The following is a 24,649-nucleotide window of genomic DNA, read 5'->3' as shown; positions in this document are numbered from 1 at the left end:
TGCTGAGCAACCAGCATCCTCCCTCTGGGTCACTTTTCATCTCTCAATAAGGTATTCTCTGGTTCGTCAGAGAATAAGCTATGTTGCAACCATCCTTCTGAACTGAAAGATACTAAGTCCAAAGGAATTGTGACCCCTCTCTTTAGTTGGAACAGTATGGTTTATACACCTAATTAAACACACAGCTTTGTAAAGGCATCCCTTGGGATTTGAGATTAAAATGTTCACGATATAATTTTGATCATGCAGTGAGAATACAGGGCTTTTATCATTGTGTCATTATATTCCTTGCACTTACAGTGTAACAAAAGGTGATTCGGTTCTCTTTCCATTTTAAAAGATGAAGAAACTGAGGTACAGTGAATTCAATTTAGGAAAGTAGAACCTTTCCACCCAAGTTTTCCTCTGTTCCCTTGTTCACTGCTGCTCACCTTCCAGCCCCTTCTAGATTTTTTTTTTTATGATTCTCTAAATCTCCAGCTGTGCCCTTGAAGAACCACCCTCACAATCCCTTTGATTCATGTTAGAAATTTGGCTAAGCCACTGAGTCATGATTCTTCTGGACTGGCTTTCTTGTTTCTGCCCATTGCCTGTGGTGATTTCTGTATCTTAGCTCTTCAGTTTGATATCACCTTTGACCCAGAAAAATAGACATCCCCTGATACTGTTTTTTTCATATTTCTTTTTCTTTCCTTAGCCCGTAGGTTTTGTCAGTTTTGACAGTCGCTCAGAAGCAGAAGCTGCAAAGAATGCTTTGAATGTAAGTACTAATGATGTTAATCTTTGGGGGCTTCCTTATGAGGTGGTAGGAAGTAATAGAACCTATTTGGACAGGAAATCAAATGGAAGGAATATGACTGCTCGATCTAATAGCAAGGGATTAATTAATTAGCCCTCTAAAGAGATTTTTCCTAAAATTGTGGTTAGATGTGCAAACTATTAAATACCACTTTGCTCTTCTCTAGCTTTGACTGTAATGCTCAAAATACCTGACGATGTGGGTCTTTATTCAGCCCAGTCACATCCCATGGTGATGTACGGTTTAGTTTGGCCATCATTATACTCTCAGTGGCTAAGCCTAAGTCAAGAACAGATCAAAATCTTGGCTTTCCTTAACACATGAGGTTTTTTGTATAAGGTATGTGGCTTAAAAAAACAAACAAATTTACCAGTTGTAGTCTTTATTCTGATTGATTAAAAACTTGCATATACTGCTTTCCCAGAAGACATTCTGCATTGTGGTATAATAAAAGATAGTCAACTATAATTGAATAGAGATACCTGTATTTGGTTTGTAAGCATTTTGTAAGTAGGTTCATTTTTTTTAGGTTCTGCTTATAAGCAGTATCATATATTTGTCTTTCTCTGTTTGACTTACTTCACTTAGTATGATATTCTCTAGGTCCACCCATGTTGCTGCAAATGGCATTATTTCATTCTTTTTTATAGCTGAGTACTATTCCGTTGTATATGTGTGTCACATCTTTTTATCCATTCATCTGTCAGTGGACATTTAGGTTATTTCCATGTCTTGACTATTATGAATAGCGCTTCTATGAACATGGGGGTACATGTATCTTTTTGAATTATAGTTTTGTCTAGATATATGCCCAGGAGTGGGATTGCTGGGTCATATGGTAGCTCTGTTTTTAGTTTTTTGAGGAACCTCCGTACTGTTTTTCATAGTGGCTGCACCAATTTGCATTTCCCCAGGAGGCATCTTTCTAAATGCAGAAATATTCTGGGTCCTTCCAAATTGAAGTTTTCACCAGCTTCTTTTTCTTGTTCTTATAAAGGAAATAACAACAGCTGAAGCTTATTCACAGAATGGGCTTTCCATTGCCTTTCATTGTCTCTGCTCTGTGTAGAAACATGTCACTGACCCACTGTCTGAAAAACAGTAGGTTTTTACGGTGGGTTGTTTATAGCTTGATCTTTTTTAACAGAAGTTTATTTTTTAGATGTTTAAATGGTCATAGTCAAACTGTGTTTCCTTGCCTTACTAGGCAGAGTATAGCTAATATCATTTCACTTTTTCTTAGTACTGAGGGTTGTATCATTACACATAACCGGTATTGAGACATGCAGTAACATTGTGATAGAGGTGTTTAAGCCCATTCCTGTGCCAACTGGCCCCAGATCATTATGCTCTCTTGTCCTAAGGTCTGGTTTTAGGCTCAGTGTTTGTTGCTCATATATTAATAACTTGGGAAGAACTCCAAGTGAAACAGGTCTCGTTCTTTTCTATTCTGTGGACCTAAGAAGAGTAACTCTTAAGATTTACCTGTGGCATATTATACCTGAGCTTTCTTCTGCTCAGAGGTTGACTTGTGAGTTTAGAGCATCTATTAAGGTCCTGGGTCATCTCTTTCTCGATATTTGTAACTTTTATATAAAAGTATTAGAGGTTTTTGTACCTTAGAAACTGTCCTCTTTCAGTTAAGAGAACTGAGACCAGAGAGGATGGATGGCTCAGTCAGAAAGTACAGCCTTAGAGCTACAACTAGAAGGAAGCCTCCTGTGTCTTAGTTCTGTCTACTTTATGTAACTTCTTGCTGTTTGCTTGTTCCATGGAATGTTGCTGCAATGACAGACTATTTAAATCACATTGTCTAGGACAAATGCCCACAGTAAAGTTTGGTACATGACCGTGGAGCAGGGTTTCTTGTCTCTGCAGAGAAAATGGGCCCATTCAGGGTAATGCATTTAATCATGAAACTGACACATCTCTGTGACCTGACATGCTCTTTTCACGATCATTTTTTCTAACCTGGTGAATTAAAAACATCCGATGCTCATAGCCATTACAAAATTTTTTCCTCGTGTCATTTGTCCAGCTTCTCTTAAAAGCTTTTCCTCACATTCCTTTGGGGGAAAGTTCCATGTTGTAATGTTTTGTTTTGTTCCACTATTGAGAAACGTAAGCGTCAATCCAGTAAGTTCCTTTATATAGAGTAGTTCACAATGTTATAAACCACTTGTCCATGTTTAGAGCTTCTCTTCTTATTGTTTCCCTGTCTTGGTTCCTGTCTGGTTCAGTTATTAGTATTAAGTCTTTTCCCAAAATGACTTTAAATGATTTTTAAATCCATTTATTTTCTTCAATTTTTGGAGTATGCTTTAGTCAGTTTGATAATTTTATGGAAAAACATGCTCAGATTGAATTAAGTGGTAACATTGAACTTTTATCAGGGTGTTCGTTAAATCTTCTAAAGTAAATACAGTATATTTTGGTTTTATAGCAAAAACTCTCAAATTAAGCTAAAAATAACCCAAACCCAGACTTCCCTTCAGGTTATCTGTGGTCCCATTAATCCATATGACTAGAAACCCCATCCATTCTTTAACCCGCCAGCAAAATATCTAACCTATCCTTTACCCTTCACACACAGTTATAATTTCTATACCAGTAGTTTTCCATTCTCCATGCTAATGGAAGGGGGGGATGATAATCCCAACTATCAAATTATTTTTAGGATTTGTTTATAATTTTGGAATGTAAATCAAGTTACAGTGATATTGACAGTTATAGTCTGGTTTAGTAAAAATTTGATTTGTGGAAATTTTAAGAAGAAACACACACAGGAAGCAAAGCAGGCCTGGCAGTAAGGACCCTGAGCAGAGGTGGGAATAAACCATCTCTGGCTCTTCCTGCCAACTATGAAAACCCCAGTGTTGCCATTGTTGTGTGGCTGAAATTGTGTTTTCATAAGTAAGAACGACTGTAGTTAACACATGATATCTGCAGGCCTGATTGTGTACACTTCCATGGCAGGCTTTGTCTTACGTTGGTGTTTGAGATTCACTCATGTAAAGTATTTAAAAAGGTTATGTGTGGCCTCTTGAGTATATGTGCCATTCTGATTGATAGGCCTCCTTCCCTAATTTTAAATAGTTGTTATTGGCCTAGGTTTTATCATAGGCTTTATTATAAATTTATCAGAACTAAAGAAGTCTGATGCAAACTATGTGCATTACTACAAATTGCCTTCACAACTAAACATTGCTTAGGCTGTCACAGTAATTTGCTTTACTCTCAATCTAGACTCACTGATGTTAGTGATCTCCAGTTATCATGGCACCCTCAAGTCTATTGGGTTCTTTTTTTTTGTTTTTTGTTTTTTTTTGGCGGTACTCGGGCCTCTCTCTGTTGTGGCCTCTCCCGTTGCGGAGCGCAGGCTCAGCGGCCATGGCTCATGGGCCCAGCCGCTCCGCGGCATGTGGGATCTTCCCGGACCGGGGCACGAACCCATGTCCCCTGCATCGTTAGGCGGACTCTCAACTACTGCGCCACCAGGGAAGCCCTATTGGGTTCTTTTATAAGTAGCTTTATTGAGCTATAACTCACCCATTTAAGGTATTTAATTCAATGATTTGGGGTATATTGCTATTTTTGAGTATATAAAATATATACAACAATTTGTCATTTTAATGATTTTTTTAAGTGTACATACATTTCAGTGGCATTAATACATTTACCATGTTGTGCAATCATCCCCACTGTCAATTTCTATTTTTTCATCATCCAAACAGAAACTTTGTAACCATTAAGCAATACCTCCCTATTATTCCTTTCCTCTAACCCCTGGTAACCTCTAATCTATATTCTCTCTCTATTAATTTGCCTACTTTAGCTATTGAAATATTTGTCCTTTTGTGTCTGGCTTCTTTCACTTAGCATGATGTTTTCATGATTAATCCATGTTGTAGCAGATATCAAAACATCGTTCCTTTTAATGGCTGAATAATATTCCATTGTATGGATATTCCACATTTTGTTTATCTATTCATCTTATTGGTGGGCACTAGGGTTGTTTCCACCTTTTGGCCGTTGAGAATAATGCTTCAGTGAACACTGGTGTACAAATATGCGTGAGTCCCTGGTTTTCAATTCCTTTGGGCATAAAGCTAGGAATGGAATTGCTAAGTCATACGGTATTTATGTTTTTAGCTTTCTGAGGAGCCTCCAAACTTTTCCATATTGGCTGTACCATTTTACATTCCCACCAGCAATGTATGGGAATTCCAGTTTTCCCTGTGCTCACTAATACTTGTTGTTTTAAATTATAGAAGTCCTACTAGGTGTGAAGTGGTAATTGGTTTCTTGATAAATACTTTTTGACTAATTTCAGTAGTAGATCTGATTTCTCTTGAAACCCCATATGACTTAAAATATTGTTTCTTTTAATGGGGATTAGTAACGTTTCTTTTCTGTGATGGCAGTTCTGTGTAATAGAATTGTGTTACCTTTAAATAGTTTACCTGTTCATAAAAGAAAGGCGGGAAAAACCCAACCCTTGGATGATTGATTTAATAAGATAAGACTTGGGCTTTGTATTCTCTTATACATTATGCCAGGCATGAAGGAAAGGTGTTTTCTTAAGGTCTGAATATACTTTGAATTAAAGAGAAAAAAGCAGTTTGGTTTTGAAGAGGAAAAAGGTGGCAGTCATCTTAATAAGCAGAAAATGAAGAGGTCTTGAGGATATATAGTACTAAATTATTTCTTGGTTACTGAGGAGATTTATTCAATAGTATGAGGTAAAAAGAATTTAAAAAAAATCTTTAGTAGTTTGTAAGAAAGCATGCTGAAAAGGTACTTGGTAGTGTCACATGTTGAAAAAACTAACATAATTAGAAAAATATAGTTTTCTCCATCTCCATAAATTCCTGGCATTGAAGTAAATAAACAGTGTAGTTATTTATATCACAGTGATTCAGCCTTGTGCATAATTTGTTTTGTTGACTAGCTTGACCTCTCCAAATACTGAGTTTTAAAACACTTGTATATAATAAATTCATTATTCCTATACCAGGTTTCTCATCTGTGAAATTAGGGGTGTTACTCCCAAGAGTGTTAAAGGGAAATCACCAAGGAAAAACACTTTCAAATGTTCTAAATGTGAACCCATACCATGAATATACTTTCTCAGTGAAAAGATGTAGCCATAAAGTCCTGGTACAAACTCTTGAGTACAGAGGAATACCAGGGTACTCGAGAACAGGTATTGGCCACACAGAAACAGAAGTCTGGACTACAGTCTCTGGTTCCTGTAGCACAGGTTCTTCTGACAGTTTGTGCAAGTCAAGACTTTTTATTGTAATATTTGTACAGCTTGTGGGATTAGATGAATTATTTCCACTAAACAAAACTTTTCACATACACAAGCATCCAGATGGCTTGTCTCAGCTCCCTGTTCACCAGGCACCATGTCAATATGTTTCTTATCAGTTTTAAAAATTTCTCCCTAAATTTCTCTTAGCTCAAAGGGGTTGAAGAGGCCCAATTACTGTGATCCCAGCTGGGACTTCTGGATGGGAAATATGCAGGGCTGCCAGATGAGATCATGAGTCTGATCTAGTGTTTATCTGTTAAATCTGTTTATAATTGCTTACTCTTGACTTGCAGTTTTAAAGCAGCCATTTAATGTCACTGGGTTGGGGACTATGCCCGTGTCAGTCTAGAGCCGCCATAATGCAGGGTTGTTGGACTCTCCCCTTTTTCTCAACGACTGCGTGCACGTTGGGGCTTGACAGCTTCATCTGGCTAGCCCCCCTCCAAGAAATTTGAAATAGCCCCCTTTTTTTGCAGGGGAGGGAGTGCTGTACTCTGCTCTTTCTTGCAATTTAGGGTTGTTATAAAATCTCTCTAGGATGGTGCAGCACATAAATTAAAAGTGGTTTTGAAAGAGCAAATGAAGGTGAACGTGAGGAATTTGCCGAATTCCCAATTAGAGTCTTTGCCTGAAGAAAAGTAGGTTATTTAGATCTATTAAACATTCACATAGGAAAGTAGGAAATAAAATGCTGGTAAAAGAAATCCTAAGGAAGTTTGAAGAAGGAAAAGTAGCTGGAAGTGTTAGCATCATCCTTTCCCCGAGGAAATTCTTGGGAAGAAGCACAGGTTCTCACACATAAACCGGTCTGTATTCTAATGACAAGTATATGTGGAGATCTCAAGTTGGCCAGCTTTTCCCTAGGTAAAATAGTTCATCAGATATGTGGCTGTGTGAAACTGCCCTCAGACTTTGCATTGTGGCCTTTCTTCAAGGATCTGCTTGTTCAAACTTATCTAGACTCTCTTTTTAAAATGCTATCTTGTATTGACCTTGCCCTTACTCCATGGTCCTTCAGGCATTTCGAAATGCTGAGAAGGTATTTGCCCCTGTTGTCAATGAAAGTAGAAAATACAGTTAGTGTTCGGGGAACCTGAAGTGCAAAGAATGAGTTATTTTGCTAGGATTCCTGTCCGTAAGGAAGCCAAGCTAGTTTTAGAACCAAAGATCTTGACTCCCTAGGCCGTGTACATTACTGATCGTTCTGCAGTGCAGCACATTTTGGTGCCTTAAATCACTGTCTTTGTTGTAAAGTTACTCTTGTACTCCTTAGTGAATGATCAAACCATCATAATGACAAGTGGCTATGGATCTCCCTTCAGCATTGGCTTTTATGTTTCTGATTATCTACACAGATTTGAACTATTGGTCCACAAAACTGAAACCCTTTGTCTTACTCTGTAATTAGAATGCATTAGAACATTTTAAAGCCTTGGGGAGTAGGGTAGGACTTAACCCCCTTAAAGTGGAATAGGTTATCTTGACAGGGCATTCGTTAATTATTCTATTCTTATTTCCTTACACATATATACAGCAATTCTTTCTTTTTAATTAAATGCAAACTTTTCTTGCTGTTTCAGTAGACTTTAATACTTATTACATGGAAACATTTTTTAAAATGAGAGAACCACAAATAGTCAAGGATTTTTTTTTTGTACGTAAAAATAAGAAGAGGCAAGGAAATAGAGTAAATCCTTCTAGGATATGGAAAATATATCTAATGCATTATAAACATGGGAATAGGATAAGAAATAAAACAGAATTCTAGTGAACATTAGGCTAGTCTAGAATCTTAAAAATAATAAAATCTGTCTAAAAAGGCTAATATTTATAAAAATAAACCATGAACTATACATATATACACACACACACACCACCCCCACCCCCCCGCTGAAGCTGAAGTCTTTATTGACAGAATCAACAGAACACGCATGGCAGAGTTGGCCACAACGTCCCGACACAGCACATTCTAACATTCAAATTAGACTTATTTAAATGTGGCTCCTTTTGATTCCTTCAACTTGGTACTATGATGATTATCTGTACACAGGGATTCTATATTGAAACAGCCTCACTCACATCACCACTATCACTCAGTTTTTGGAGACTAACAGCTTGGTCCAAATTTTAAAAAAGGTAATAGGCTAAAAGACAAAAAAAGAAAAGTCAACTAACCTATCAGGCCTAATCAAGACTGACTTAATATTATTCATTCTCTTCTTTGAACATTTTACTGAAGTGTTTTACTAGACCTGCTAGCTCAGGGTTCCCACCACATGCATCAGTTTGTTTATAGGCTTTAGATTCAAGCTCTTTAAGGGTATTCCGAGTGTAATCAAAAGAACCTTCGTTCTCAGAGAAAGATAACGTACACAGTATTTTTAAAGATCTACGTTTTCGGTTCTCTGGCGCAAGATACTGTGCACCTGGGTGCTTTTCAAGCCTCGAACAAATAGCATGAATAGTAGGGAATGAGAACTTTCCCTCTGTTAGATCTTCACAAAAGCTTTGTTTTCACTATATTCTTTGCAGTGTAGATGAGTGTAATCATCCCTGATTTGGAAAAAGAGCCCAAGTGAATTCAGTAGTGGCTTTAAATCTTCTTTGTAATCAGAGAACAACTGCATGAGACCTACTGCTAATCCAAATAGTCCACCTGTCTTGCAGCACCGTTGCTTTACATTCTTCTTCAGTGGGAGAAGTATAATCATCCCTCCAATAGAAATCTAGGCCTTGTCCCTGATGGAGTTCTAAAAGCCGGCGGGTAAAAAGCTTTACTGCATCTGGGTGATCAAGGGTTAAGACTTTCTCTAAGCCAAGAAGATATACATAATTGGCAGAATTGATGACAGATGGAATTCCATAGATGCCGTGTGCCACTGGAAAGCCACGTCGGAGTTTTGAGTTGTCTTCAATATCATCGATGAGTAAACTGGCATTATGCAACATTTCCGTCACTTCAGGGATAATCTGTAGCATGTCTTCTGGAACTTTTAGCCAATGATTTTTTTTTTAAACGCCTGTGAAAGTTTGGTTTTCACTTGTTTACCTGGTAACTGAAGTAAGTACTTGTAAGGTTCTGGAAGAATTCTTCGGTCTGTTTCTTGAGTCTTCTCCATTGTTTTTTAATTTCAAAGCTGATGGTTTGAGGATGATATCACAACTTTCATGCTGGGGGTCCGGGAGTAGCGGTACCCAGCATCAACTTCCCACCTTATAGGTCAGAACAAGGCTCCCCCGGACGCCTGCATGAATCCCTCCCCTCACTTCACCATAGAACTCTCAGCCCTCCTCACCTGGCAGCAACTCCGCGTTACTCGGTGCAAGAAAATGCGCCATCCCATGAACTATATTTTTAAGACTAGAATTTCTCTTCTAAAAATGTAGTGATACATTTCAGCAGAAAACAATTTGAAAAAATTAAGGGGTACCTTGAGTAACCCAGACATTGCATAAAAGGATGTAAGTTTTTGTTTTCTAGCCATAGTGGGCAAGTTATTTATTTATTTGTTTATCTATCTATCTACCTACCTACCTACACCAGGTCTTCGTTGCAGCACATGGGATCTTTAGTTGTGGCTTGCAGGATCTTTAGTTGTGGCGTGCAGGATCTAGTTCCCTGGCAGGGGATCGAACCTGGGCCCCCTGCGTTGGGAGCATAGAGTCTTACCCACTGGACCACCAGGGAAGTCCCTAAAGATTAATGTTTTAAAATTAAAAGATCCAGTTAATTTCCCTGGAAAATACAGTTGGGTAGAAAATTCCTAGTGTAAACCATTTTAATCTATTTTATTCTTTATTTGCCTGACACAAGATATCACTCAAAAGTGAATGGATGAATAAATACACAGAACTTAAAGAGTAAAGTTAGAAATGTATTATGGGAAATGAAAATAAGTTTAGATGAAAAAGAATTCACTCAAGCAGAAAGTTTATAACAAGGGAGCAAAAACAGGCAAAGTATAAAAGCATTTCTGCACTTTCAAAAGTAGGAATAAAAATTAGAATTCACACATTATTATAGTATAATTTTTAAATTTTTATTGGAGTATAGTTGATTTACAATGTTGTGTTAGTTTCTGCTGTAAAGCAAAGTGAATCAGTTACACATATACATATATCCACTCTTTTTTTGATTCTTTTCCCAAATAGGTCATTACAGAGTATTGAGTAGAGTTTCCTGTGCTGTACAGTAGGTCCTTATTAGTTATCTGTTTTATATATCGTAGTGTTCATGTCAACCCCAATCTCCCAATTTATCCCTCCCCCCTCCCCCCTGGTAACTAAAACTTTGTTCTCTACATCTGTGACTATTTCTGTTTTGTAAAAAGGTTCATTTGTACCATTTTTTAAGATTCCACATATAAGCAATATCATATGATACTTGTCTTTGTCTGACTTACTTCACTCAGTATGACCATCTCTAGTTCCATCCATGTCATTGCAGACAGCATTGTTTCATTCTTTTTAATGGCTGAGTAATATTCCATTGTCTATATGTACCACATCTTCTTTATCCACTCCTCCGTTGCTGGATATTTAGCTTGCCTCCATGTCTTGGGTATTATAAATAGTGCTGCAGTGAACATTGGGGTACGTGTATCTTTTCAAATTATGGTTTTATTCAGATATATGCCCAGGAGTGGGATTGCTGGATCATATGGTAGCTCTATTTTTAGTTTTTTAAGGAACCTCCATACTGTTCTCCATAGTGGCTGGTACTAATGTACATTCCCACCAATAGTGTAGGAGGGTTCCCTTTTCTCCACACCCTCTCCTGCATTTATTGTTTGTAGACTTTTTTGACGATGGCCTTTCTGACCAGTGTGAGGTGATACCTCATTGTAGTTTTGTTTTTCATTTCTTTAATTCTTAGCGATGCTGAGCATCTTTTCATGTGCCTCTCAGCCATCAGTATGTCTTCTTTGGAGAAATATCTGTTTAGATCTTCCGCCCATTTTTTGATTGGGGTGTTTGTTTTTTTGATATTGAGCTGCATGAGCTCTTTGTATATTTTGGAGGTTAATCCCTTGTTGGTTGCTTCGTTTGCAAATATTTTCTCCCATTCTGTGGGTTGTCTTTTCCTTTTGTTTATGGTTTCCTTTGCTGTGCAAAAGCTTTTAAGTTTCATTAGGTCTCATTTGTTTATTTTTGTTTTTATTTTAATTACTCCAGGAGGTGGATCAAAAAAGATCTTGCTGCAGTTTATGTCAGAGAATGTTCTGCCTATGTTTTCCTCTAAGAATTTTATAGTATTGGTCTTACATTTAGGTCTTTAATCCACTTTGAGTTTATTTTTGTGTGTGGTGTCAGAGAATGTTCTAATTTCATTCGTTTATGTGTAGCTGTCCAGTTTTCCCAGCACCACTTATTGAAGAGACTGTCTTTTCTCCATTGTATATTCTTGCCTTCTTTGTCATAGATTAGGTGACCATAGGTGCATGGGTTGATCTCTGGACTTTCTATCCTGTTCCATTGATCTATATTTCTGGTTTTGTGCCAGTCCCATACTGTTTTGACTACTGTAGCTTTGTAGTATAGTCTGAAGTCAGGGAGCCTGATTCCTCCAGCTCCATTTTTCTGTCTTAAGATTGCTTTGGCTATTCAGGGTCTTTTGTGTTTCCATACAAATTGTAAAATTTTTTGCTCTAATTTTGTGGAAAATGCTATTGGTAATTTGATAGGGATTGCATTGAATCTGTAGATTGCCTTGGGTGCTATGGTCATTTTGACAATATTGATTCTTCCAATCCAAGAACATGGTATACCTCTCCATCTTTTTGTGTCATCTTTGATTTCTTTCACCAGTATCTTACAGTTTTCTGAGTACAGGTCTTTTGCCTCCTTAGGTAGGTTTATTCCTAGATATTTTTTTTTTCTTTTTTGATGCGACGGTAAATGGGATTGCTACACTATAATTTTTCATAGAATTTTGGTGTTCATTTAGAAGGCCAATGTAATGTGCAAATAAAGGAAAATTGAATAGAAGGAGGAAAGAGACTGTTCACGGTTACAGGTCATAGATACACCTCAATGAAAAAAGCAAACAGCCACATTATGAAAGAGAATCTGCCTGTTTTACACATCTTAGAATGCTGAATAAAGGAGAAACGGAAAGTCTTTTATATAGGCTTAGAAAAGTCCACGGTAAGATGTTGATTTTTGCCAACCTCCACTCTATCTTCTTGGTTTATCTGTGGGGTCTTTCACCAAATTTTAAAAACATACTTAACACAACCCTAAGAATGAATTCTAATTCACTGATATTAAAAGTATGGTGTGAATTTGATTTATTAGGATGTTTTTTTGTATTTATGCATAACATTAAGTGTATACCTGTGAAAAGGTACTGAATCTCTGAATTGCAGCTGAGAGGAGGGCAAGGAAAGTGTGTCTTCTTGGTAACCACTTACCATGTCTGAGGGGCTTTCTGGTCAAAGGCAGTATAATAAATAAAGGTGTCAGACTGAGCTGGCTCAAATCCAGACTTTGCCACTTACTAATCCAAAGTTGTTTTCTCCTGTTATGGCTGACAGTACCTATCACAAAAGGTGGGAGGATCAAATTAAATGAAATAGGTATTTTTAAAGCCACTAGAACTCAGTAAATGGTAAAAATTCTGATAATTGATGGTGATGATAACTTACACAAGGAACTGGTTTTAATTCCTTAGGTCCCCCTTTCTACAGACTGATTTAAAAATAATTTCTGTGGAATCCCAAATTCTCCTGGGTTCAGAGTACTTTTTTTTTTTTTTTTTGCGGTACGCGGGCCTCTCACTGTTGTGGCCTCTCCCGTTGCGGAACACAGGCTCCGGACGCGCAGGCTCAGTGTCCATGGCTCACGGGCCCAGCTGCTCCGCGGCACACGGGATCTTCCCAGACCGGGGCACGAACCCGTGTGCCCTGCATCGGCAGGTGGACTCTCAACCACTGCGCCACCAGGGAAGCCCCAGAGTACTTTTAAACATCGATTTGTATTATAGTATGATTAATGAAGTTGATTCATCAGTCCTTCCTTGCAGTTTTTTGTTTTTGGTTTTTTTTGCGGTACGCGGGCCTCTCACTGCTGTGGCCTCTCCCGTTGCGGAGCACAGGCTCCGGACGCGCAGGCTCAGCGGCCATGGCTCACGGGCCCAGCTGCTCCACGGCATGTGGGATCTTCCCAGACCGGGGCACGAACCCGTGTCCCCTGCATCGGCAGGCGGACTTTCAACCACTGCGCCACCAGGGAAGCCCCTTCCTTGGGGTTTTTTAGGGAAGCAGAGTGCAGAGTAACAGTGTTGTCCTTAACGTTCTCAAGTCTTTAAAATATTATGAGCCCAACAAGCACACTCTCATCTCCCTTTTATCCTATTAAGCTAACCATGCATGTCTTTCTCCATTTCCGGTTCCAGTTGAATCTATTGCAAACCAAAGAACCCCACATCAGTTCTGTATAAACTAATTTATTTAACAGCCAGTGAGATTCTTTAAAGTTTTTTTGTCTAGGCAGCCTATTAGGGAGAAATTCAGCCTCTGCCTTGCCAGATCAACAGTAAGTGGCCTTGAGGTGATGCATTAAAGCGGAGGAAGAGTGCGGATTAAAGTTGCTCAGAGGCGAGATCTGTTTTGACGCTTTAGTTTGGATCCCCGTGCAGCACAGGAAGTACTTTGCAGTGAACTTCCGAAGTTTGGACTTCACTGTTTACATTCTTTTCAACCAAGTCTTGCTTAAGCCCCCAAATTCTTGGTTGGAAAGAGTTTACAAGCCATTTGATGATCTAAGCAACAGTATTTTTAAAAAACAGGTTTAAGGAGCAAATGCTACCGTCCTTTTAAAATTTCTATATTTTTGCTGTATATACATCAGAGAACAGATTTCCCACCCACAGATCGATTTATCTGTAATGGTGTTAATAAGTGACTTTGAGGACCAAATAAGTAACTTATTGGTAAAGTTGGCACTCACTTTTATCCTCAGTAAAGTTGAGGATATAACATCGTTGACTTTTTAAAATACTTTTAATCTTTAAATATAATGAAACCTTTCCTCTCTAAGGACTTGTCATTATCCTGATGTGTAGCTTAAAAATCAATAGCTAGGATGTACATACATGTTTTGCCTCCTCTCGGTATTTAACTTTGATTACCCTAAATATGGTTATACACTCGCAGTGTGGGAGAGTCCTCTGGATCCTATTGGGATGAGGGATGTTCACTGCTACAAACTGGAAAGCAGAAACAGGGCTGTAAAAATATCCTTGGGGTCTATTGTGGGCTGTGTCTGATTTTTTTTTTTTTTTTTTGGCTGCTTTGGGTCTTCGTAGCTGCGGGGGCTTTCTCTAGTTGCAGCGAGCAGGGGCTACTCTTTGTTGCGTTGCATGGGCTTCTCATTGCAGTGGCTTCTCTTGTTTCGGAGCACAGGCTCTAGGCGTGCGGGTTCAGTAGTTGTGGCTCATGGGCTTAGTTGCTTCACGGCATGTGGGATCTTACTTACAGGGCTTGAACCCGTGTCCCCTGCATTAGCAGGTGGATTCTTAACCACTGCACCACCAGGGAAGCCCTGTGTCTGATCTTTAAATGGAAGTCTTTTCAAAATGATTTTGGAATGTTTAGGCAACTGTCTTTTTTCAGTTATAGGGTTTGTTTATATCAGCACTGTTCTCCCCTCTTCCCTCTTTTTCTCCTACACCAGCCACTAATAAAGACTCAAAGGAAACTTTGCAGAATGATGCTTAAAGCATATACAGAAAGTTAAGGTGGGTGCTCAAATGATCTAACACACACTTTAGGTGAACCTGAAAGAAGAGTGTGTTAAATACATTCTCTTTTCCTGCCTACCTCACAAGTAGGACTTATTCTTCATATGCTTTTCTACGTAGGCACAGAAATAGTTGGGTTTTTTTAATTCTGAGACTGTTTACTTTGCAGAGTGTTAATCATCCAGGGTATCTCAGAGTTCAGAAAGTACTTTAATAACACACAAACACACATATATCCACTGTCTTATTTTTCCTGGCATGCACCTAATACGTGTTAGGTGCAGAAGCAGGTTGTTTTCCTTCTTTTCATTAATTAGAAAATTAGTGTGTAATTAGTATGCTTATTCTTTGCCTTGAAGAGCTAAGACTACCACTAAACTCTGGTCTCAACACCAGTAACCTTTTTATCTTTAAAGGACTAAGTCATCTATTAATGATACATTGGATGTGGAATTAGTAAGCATTTAGAGACACATCCTTTCCCAGTTTAATTCTGGGTTTTGTGATTTCCTCAAGCTGTATGAACACATGTATGGCCATCACTAGGAAAAGAGATTTAAGCTTTTATTTTAATGGTTGTAATTGATAGGAATTTGAACATAAACACCCTTGCTTTTTCATCAAATATACTATCTGACCAACTGTGTATATTTTCCAGACTGGCTGGTGTAGAAATATAGACTATGGCTAGGAATAGGGTGTGCTTTCTTTTGTTAGTTTTATTGTTTAGTTTTCTTTTTTCTTCAGTGCCACACTTGCTGATTTAAGCTCACGATCTGGGCCTTACAGAGACAAACTACATACCCTAGAAATCATTTACACCGGCGCAGCATGGTTTATCCCTTACATTTCTTTAGGCTGTCTCTTTAATCCCTGAAATTTTTGCTGTGACAGCCAGAAGGTTGTGGACAAGTACAGGGAAGTACTTGGTTGAGGCAGAACGTCTTTGTTGATTTCTCAAATAAGTTAACCTCAGAATTCTGAGGTTCCTCTGGTGTTCAGTCGGGCAATAGACATCAGACTAGATGTCACAGACCAACATTAAGCAGATGTGGCCCATCAAAAGTTTGTCTGTAGGTTTGCCCCATATCACCTCCAGATCTTCTCAGACACTTAAATGAAAACCATTGCCTGGAATCTGCTTTCTTTTAAGCTTTCATTGTGAGTGCTGTTTGAGTGCTGTCATTCGGCAGATAGCAGGAGTAAAAGGCAGTCATTCAGCTCTTACCTTTAACCCCAGGGGAAAGAGGAGATGCTCATGGTTGTAGTCACTGTCCCAACAATGAGGTAGGAGAGAAAGAGGCTTGAGGACTAGACAATAAAAGGGACTGCTGGCAGCACAAGTCACTTTTGGCCTTTGTGGATTAAGGATTCCAAGAGATGCCTTTGTCCCTCCCAGAACAGTTGACCCCCTGTTTACCTTCAGAGCCCTCAGGGTAAAAGCGTTAACATCAGGATTCTTGAATGAAAGAATACTATGTGCACTCTGGCCTATGTTTCTTTCCGTGTAATATTACCTATTTCAAAGTGTCGCTGTAAAATACTGCTTTAACGGGTAGCTGACTGTGCGTGAAGTGGAGACATCCTCTTCCTAACATTGTCAGGGCCCAGCTCACTCAGTCATCCTTTTCAGGACAGTTTGAGAACATAGTGGCAGAAGTTCAAACGATCATGCCCTCTCGACCCTGTGGAAAATAAACTCCGTTTGACTCTGATTCTCTTGACATGTTAAAGATTGAGTTTATAGCTTCTTCAAAGGCCCTGTCATGACTTTATAGTTGTCCTATACAAAGCAGATTCTTCCCGGGCATGGTTATGTACACAGGGGGTGGCTGCCTAACAAAAAGTGTGCTTTAGTGGAAAAGAAAGAAATTGAGCTGTGGTGAATGGTCAAGTCACCAGATACGGAGACCTCCGAATTAGGTACTTTTACCTAATTCTCCTCCATAGTGGATCCCGTCTCTGGAGTTACCAGCCAGTCTCCCAAGAGCTACTCAGACTGTGAGAACCAATAGAAATGGGCAAGAGAAGCAGGACACACATCTGTTCCCTGTGGGGGAAATGAAACCAGGTAGAAGAAAAGAATTCTTTGAACCTGTACAGCACCATCTCCTCAAAGCAGCAGCTCAGGTATCCCGCTTTCTGCAGTTGGAGGAGATCTCATAGTTGAGCATGAATCACATCCTTCTCTTTTACAAGTGGTAGAAGCACCTTTCCAGAAAGTCCAAAGGCGAAGAAACCCCTATGAGTCCATGTTAGGAGGAATAGCTCTTTAGTTGGCCACAGGAGTGTTTCATAGGCCAGCGTTAATCTAACCATTTTTTCTTACAATCAACCCTATGAGGTATGGACTGTTATTCCCAGTTTACAGATGAGGAAACTGAGGCACAGAAAAAGGTTAATTAAATAAACATACCCAGGATCGGTAGTGGAGGTAGATATGAATGCCCACACAATTGCCACATTTTAAGCCTCTTTTTTGGGGAGAGGTTCTACCCAAAATTGGTTGTGTCCTTGAGTGGGATATCTCCTTTATAATTGTCACTATAATTCACTGCCACTGATGGTACCTCTGGAGAACCTGTTTTCTTGCTTCTTTCACCAGTAATTGGAAGGGGATCCACCAAGACCATTTTCTTTTTGTTTTTTTCTAGTCCTTCTGGATTAGGGGAGTGGGGTGGTCAGAAACAAAGTTTCCCTCATTTTGTTCTTGGGTCAGATCTGTCCTAACGGTAACCACTTTGTAGGTTTTACCTTAAGAGTGTGGTTTAGTGTTGCGAGGGTATGAATTTGAGTTCTACAGTTTGTTCACATGAAAATGAAGCCAAGGATGAAGTGTATTTTAAAAGTGGCCGAGTTACTAAGAAATATAAAAATTCTTTTATTCCAGTCTCAGGTTGGCTAGTGAGGAATGAGAATGGGTTTCTCTATCACAGCCAAGCTGATTCCATTATAACACTCAGAGACCTGAGCTTGTTCCACAGTATTATCGGAGGAGGAATTACATAGGCTTCAAATCAAGGGTAAGCCTCTGGAGACATTTTAGGGTAGACGTGGATATTCCTTTCACTAAAAATTTCCAAACAAGATAAAGTTTCATTGTATTTTATGGAACATCTGGTTTAAAAACAAAATTCTATGAATTTTTTTTTAATTCAAGGGGTTAAAAACGAGGGGCTATAAGACATCTAGAAACCTAATACTTATTGGAAGACTTTTAAATTAGTCAGTGGAGCAGGAATTGTACCTGGACTTATAGCCCAGCTCCAACTCACATAGCCACATAAGCCCAGAGAGCCCTTTGGAAAGGGGTCTCTTTGTTAAAGTGTGATCTAGATATGTACCAATGGAGAGGGACACATTCTTTCCAAATGACTCTGCTTAGGCGAGGAGGAGTGAGTAGTGAATCAAATTATTCTAGGTAAATCCAGGGCAAGCATTCTGAGGTAGTTGGATTAAGAAAAAGAACAAGGCGTAATTGGTCTGATAGTTTCTCAATGGACAATGACCCAGTAAGTAGCACAAGCTGTTTTATTAACAGTACTGATATTTCTGCAAGCAATGCCCTTATTTAGGAGAAGCATGAAATATGGTTTACATCTGATGGATTCTTCTCCTCACTTGTTCATTTTCTGTTGGAACTCACGTCTATCTAAATTTTAGCACAGTGGAAACTGAACAGCAGCCTCCATTATTATGTGAAAATAATGTAGTCTTTGGAATATAAGGAACTTCACAGAGCTGTAATGTACACACACGCACACAATCAACAGGAATCAAAATTAAATTCCGATCTTTATTCTACCAATAGTTAACTGGGAATTTAGGCAGATTACTTGACTCTTCTGCATGTTCATTTCTTCATGTATGTTGGAGAGCGTATGGCACTTTGGATAAGGCAGTCCTTATATTGTATGGGACTGTCCTGCCCATTGTAGGAGTTTAACATCCTTATGATTTTCTGCCCACTGAATGCTCTCATACATTTCCAAATATCCCTAAGGAGTGTGCAGGATAGTGGGGGTGGGAGACAGGTGCAGTGAGGAACACTACCCGTGGTTGAAAACTCCTAGGTTATAAGGTACCCAAAATGTAATACTGAATTCTGTGAATTTCATGCTTTGTGTACTCAATATTTAGTATCAGAAAACCTAACCCAATTTGCCACCAGTTCCCCCCCTTCTGTGCTCTTTTATTCAGATTTTTTTTAAAAATAAATTTATTTATTTTATTTTTGGCTGTGTTGAGTCCCCGTCGCTGCACACGGGCTTTCTCTAGTTGCAGAGAGCGGGGGCTCTTTGTTGCGGTGCACAGGCCTCTCAGTACAGTGGCCTCTCCCGTTGCGGAGCACGGGCTCCAGGCTCATGGGCTTCAGCAGTTGTGGTGCACGAGGACTTAGTTGCTCTGCGGCATGTGGGATCCTCCCAGACCAGGGCTCGAACCCATGTCCCCCGCTTTGGCAGGCAGACTCTCAACCACTGCGCCACCAGGGAGGCCCTTTTTTTTTTTTTTTTTTTTTAACGTTTGGGCATCACAAGTTTCCACTTGCAGTACAATGACATTTTATAAATGGTAGAAAAATTCTACTCATTCATTTTCGGAAACAGTATTGAATTAGGAGAAAGTTTTGAAATTGTGGGACTGATCCTCCCCCCCCCCCGCCCCAATTTCCTTTTCTTCAATCATCTTCTCTTTATGTATAACATACAGCTCTTCCCTTAACTTCCCTCCACACTGTTGTCTCTGAATGAGCCCCATCCACTCCATAGTAACAGGTTACCCAGGTGTGTGTTTCTATTTGGCCTGTCATTGAGCCATTTTAAGGCTCTGACTGAATGTAACAATTGTTTTCAGAATCCTGGGGAAACTTCTGCATGTACCTCGCCTAGAGTCTGTTTCTAATTCTGTTGAATGTTTTATGCTGCCTTTAGAAGAGAAAGCTGAATGTATTCAGAAAACTGTAAATACATTTTTTGGTCCCTTGAGATGTCAGAATATCTCTGAAGTACGTATTTACCTCCTCTGAGTTTCTGATGGGAGTGACATGTCTATCAATAATTTTCAGAAAACAGTTAATATTTCCAACTTCTTTTTAACTCTAAAAGGTAAATGTTCATTCTTTCAGCTTCATTCCCTTTTATATGTTGAATGATTTGTGGTCCCCAGGTTATTTCCTTTCCTTGTGACCCAAATGCTGTTTGAAAATAGAAGGCTTTTAGTTTCAATCCTCTTTACAAAATGTTTTAAAATTTAACAAGCATAGAAAAATGGATATCAAAGCCATGTTGAGACACCACTTCACACCTGCTAGGATGGCGAAGATAAAGACAGGCAATAACAGGCGTTGGTGAGGATGTGAGAAAATTGGGATCTTCATACATTGATAGTCGGATTGAAATGGTATGGCTACTTCAGAAAGCAGTTTCACAGTTCTTCAAAAAAGTTAACATAGGGGCCTCCCTGGTGGCGCAGTGGTTGAGAGTCCGCCTGCTGATGCAGGAGACACGGGTTCATGCCCCGGTCCGGGAAGATCCCACATGCCGCGGAGCGGCTGGGCCCATGAGCCATGGCCGCTGAGCCTGCGCGTCCAGAGCCTGTGCTCCGCAGCGGGAGAGGCCACAACAGTGAGAGGCCCGCGTACCGCAAAAAAAAAAAAAAAAAAAAAAAAAAAAGTTAACATAGAGTTACTATATGCTCCAGCAGTTCTTCTAGAGAATTGAAAACATATATCCACACAAATACGTGTACACAGTGTTCATAGCAGCCAAAAAAGTGATAACAACCCAATGTCCAACTGATGAAGGGATAAACACAATGTGGAATGTTTGTACAGTAGAATAGTATTCAGCAATAAACAGTGGATGAACCTTGGAAACATTCTGATTAAAAGAAACCAGTGTGACAAAAGACCTCATGTGGTATGATTCCATTTATAGGAAATATCCAATATGAATAGGTACTTTCTCAGAGACTGAAAGTAGATTAGTGGTTGGGGGAGGGGAGTGAGTGGAGAGGGAGAGGGAGGAATGAGCGGTTAAGTGCGAATGGGTGCAGTTGCCTTTTGGGGTGATGAGAACGTGCCAAAGATGTGTTGTGGTGATGGTTGCACAACTCTGCGACTGTACTAAAAATCATTACATTTCATGCAACAGAGTGAATTTTATGGTATGTGAACTATTTTTAGTAACAGCTGTATGAAGTATATCTATAATAGCAGAAACGATTCCAGAAACTTTAAACATAAGAACGCTGAATTTTTCGTTAAGTCAACGTTAAATAGAAACTTAAGTCATAATAAATAAGAGACCTCAGTGTTTGGTCACTTAGCAAGAAAGGACTTAAATACATTTTTGTGCTTGGATGAAAAATCTTTTGAATGTAGCATAGTGTAATTAAGCCATCTCCAACCTCTGAATACCTTGCCTGTATCCTCCCCCACATACTATTAGGACTGGAAATCTTTTGAGTACAATGCATACAAGAATAAGTAATAAGAATCATTTTCTCTCATTTATTTATTAGCTTGTTCTAGTCAGCAGTAGGGGAAGGAGGTAATTTATTAGCTTGTTCTAGTCAACTGAAGTGGAGGGAGGTGGTGTTGGAGCGCTAAGGGTTAGTTTATTGAGGATGCCATCTTGGTTTCTTGGTTGCTGAGAAACTGGGTAGTTGTTTACTAAAGCTCAACCAAGTCATAATCTCAGTGAGTTGGAATATAAGTGCTTTGCAAAATCCCCACAACCTCAGCAGAGTATGTCTTTTAGTTACTCCTGAGAACTGATTTAGTTCTTCCCTCCCTATGGATCTTGTTTTATGTACTACTGTTTACAGAAATCAGCAGTGTTGGTTCAACTTTTCTGTTGAATGCTTGATAATTCTGATAATTTAGAAGGAAATCACTTTACCACCCCACCCCCTAATCCCACTATGCTCTCTGATTTCTTCTGCCTTGTAGGATGATAATCATGCCTCAGTAATAGAAAGGTCAGTGGGCACCAGGTATATCAGCTACCACCTGGTGGAGGTCCGAGTCTTGGTGGTTTTGACAGCAGTTTTTGAAGCAGCCCTGGAGATTTATTACCGGGGTCTCTGTTTGAGTAAACCTGGAGAGGCATATCAGAACTCCAGCCCTCAGATGACCTGGGCTTTAGTACCAGAAACCGAGATAAGGCGGGTGGTGTGGAGCAGGGAGATAGGATCCAGGTACTGAGATTATTACAAGATCAGAGAGGTATTAGTACTAAGTTTGACCTTGATTTGAGCTCCTTAGTTCCTGGACACAAGATGGGGGTTTCATTAATCTCATCTGTAAAGGTTAAAGGAAGTCCTGAAGGCTAGGGAACAACCGAGCAGATTATTACAAAAGAAATACTAGGATTTTCCTACACCAGGATATTATTATACAGCATACAATTTCTGGTGACAGATTCTTCTCATTCTGTATTAGAAAGTCCGAATGAATTGGTTAAAACCTATAACCTGAACGAGGAACATTATTTCTCCCCTTCAGCATAGACACCTGGCTAGGCAGGGCTTTCTGGATGTTCCACATTCCTTACAGCAGCAGTGGATATTCGTTTGGAGTGGGGTATAGAGAAAAGGGCAGTAAGAAGCTTATTAGAATCAACCAGGCATCTCAGCCATCATATTAAGTTGACTCTTATGAGATTGCTGCTACTTTACTATTTTTATTCTACACACAAGAAGGTAGTTTTATCTGGTTCAATACCAAAGCCTCAGATCCACTGGATTATTGGGTCAGAATGGGGTGTGTGTGAAACACCAGGAGATTCTGATAGGAAATGACCTTAGCTCTAGGAGAAATGGGTCACTTGCGGCTGTGTCTCAGAGGAGAGCAGAGTCCACTGGCGGTGGAGTGAACAGTAGGGGCAACCTGTTGCTTTCCAGTAGAGTTTCATGTAGTTCACCCGAATGGAATAGTATTCTAAACATTTGAATTTGCGCATATCGGGACACTGTAAAGGCTTTTGGCCCAGGACTCAACAGGAGAAGCCTGGGCATCAACCCAGGTTCATTCAGGCCTCGAACTTAACTGAACCTTTATAGCAATATTTATTACAGCAATTTTAGCCCCAATTGTCTTTACCCCTTCCCCCCCCCACTTTTTTTAACATTTCGACATATTTCAATTAGAAATTGAAAATTAATTTAAAAATTAAGTTCAATAAACAATATCGAAAACCTTGGTTATTTAGAAACTTCCTTCAAAAGATTAGGAGTCTCAGGAAGTCACAGCAGGTTGAGGGGATGTTAAAATTCTGAGTCCTCAGCTTTTCAGTCAACATACGTAAAATTATTCATAAATTCATAACCAGAAATTCAGAAATGGGTAAAAGATGAATGGGTTGATGAATCAACTTTAACTTTTCAAGTGGTAAAACAGTTTTACCTGTTATGAATATACAGAGAAAGTAAAGACAACAGAATGCGGGGGACTCCAAACAATGCAGACACAAACAAATGAATCTATTTCAAGTGAATAATACAACCACAGTGAAGTTGGGAAGAATGGAGAGAGCTGACCCAAATAATTCTTTTTTTTTTTTTTTTTTCGGTACGTGGGCCTCTCACTGTCGTGGTCTCTCCCGTTGTGGAGCACAGGCTCCGGACGTGCAGGCTCAGCGGCCATGGCTCACGGGCCCAGCCGCTCCACGGCATGTGGGATCTTCCCGGACCGGGGCACGAACCCGTGTCCCCTGCATCGGCAGGCGGGCTCTCAACCACTGCGCCAGTGGGGAAGCCCGCCCAAATAATTCTTGACTGTACATATTGGCTATATACTTTTAGGCCTAAGACAAAAAGAACTATATATACTGAACTGTAGTTAATAGGTTTCCTTTTTATGTTGATATTGTTCAGCGATTCTGAGACTTCATTCCCGTGTTGAGCGAATAAGTAAATGTATAGTGGATAATCAGAGCTAGGATTCAGAGACGGAGTTATTGATACAAATGTGGAGAGGGAAGGCTAGGATTAACCTAATGGTGTTGGATTGGAATTGGAGGTATCAGTACTAATTTATGTTTTTAATATATCTAAATAGATGTGGAGAAATAGATATGGATGTGAAAGCATGTGTGTGTTTCCGTATAAATCTGGGACAATTTGAGCACCGAAACAAATAATAGTAATAAATTATAAATCATAAAATAAGGTATGAATCGTACTGATGTGTGAGTGAATGAACAAACGAATGTAGAAAGGAATAAATAATAAACAGGGCCAAAGGGTAAGCTTTTCCTTAGAGTAGAAGGCTAGTGAAGATGAAAGGAACGATAGGATTAGAAGAATCACTATTTGGCCATCACAACAGTGAAGATTGCCTCAGGTAAGAATTATCAATAGATGTTAAAACAATAGATCAATAGATGTTAAAATTTGAGAAACAATATATTTAGTCTCAAAGTTATTTCCCTATGAGATACTTACTAGTTAAAAAGACAAAAAATAGTAACCTCACAGTGGAGAAACTTGGCAAGTGATCAAAGTTATTATCACGAGTAAAGAGACAAAAACGACATCATGTGTCTCCTGATAGGATGCACTGAGAATGACACTTCTGTGATATTCCTGCCAAAAATTTATAACCTTAATCTAATCAAGAAACAAATCAGATAAACCCAAATTGAGGGACAGTCTACAGAAAAAATAGCCTGTACTTTTCCAAAATGTCAAGGTCACGGAAAACAAGGACTGAGGGAAATATTCTGGGAGGCTAAAGAGATGACAGCTAAATGCCATGTATGATTCTGGATTAGATCCTGGGTCAGCA

General features: G+C 39.3%; 1 protein-coding gene and 1 pseudogene across 8 annotated transcripts in view; one reads left to right on the top strand and one right to left on the bottom strand.

Moving 5' to 3' along the window:
- RBPMS (RNA binding protein, mRNA processing factor) overlaps window positions 1-24,649 on the top strand; it is a 192,332-nt gene that overhangs the window by 83,991 nt on the left and 83,692 nt on the right. For all 7 annotated transcript variants that reach the window (XM_082608851.1, XM_082608852.1, XM_082608848.1 and 4 more), the window contains exon 4: window positions 698-760. In XM_082608851.1, the coding sequence (XP_082464977.1) occupies window positions 698-760 (63 nt within the window). The remainder of the gene's footprint in view (window positions 1-697; window positions 761-24,649) is intronic.
- Window positions 7,497-10,122, bottom strand: LOC309795940 (geranylgeranyl pyrophosphate synthase-like; annotated as a pseudogene). The gene has a single exon. The product of its transcript is annotated as a geranylgeranyl pyrophosphate synthase-like (transcript).

The sequence above is a fragment of the Mesoplodon mirus genome, assembly GCF_964341445.2.
Source record: "Mesoplodon mirus genome assembly, chromosome: 20".
In the NCBI taxonomy this organism is placed as follows: domain Eukaryota; kingdom Metazoa; phylum Chordata; class Mammalia; order Artiodactyla; family Ziphiidae; genus Mesoplodon; species Mesoplodon mirus.
The sequence above is the reverse complement of the archived record's forward strand: the minus strand, read 5'-3'. Positions and strand labels throughout refer to the sequence as shown.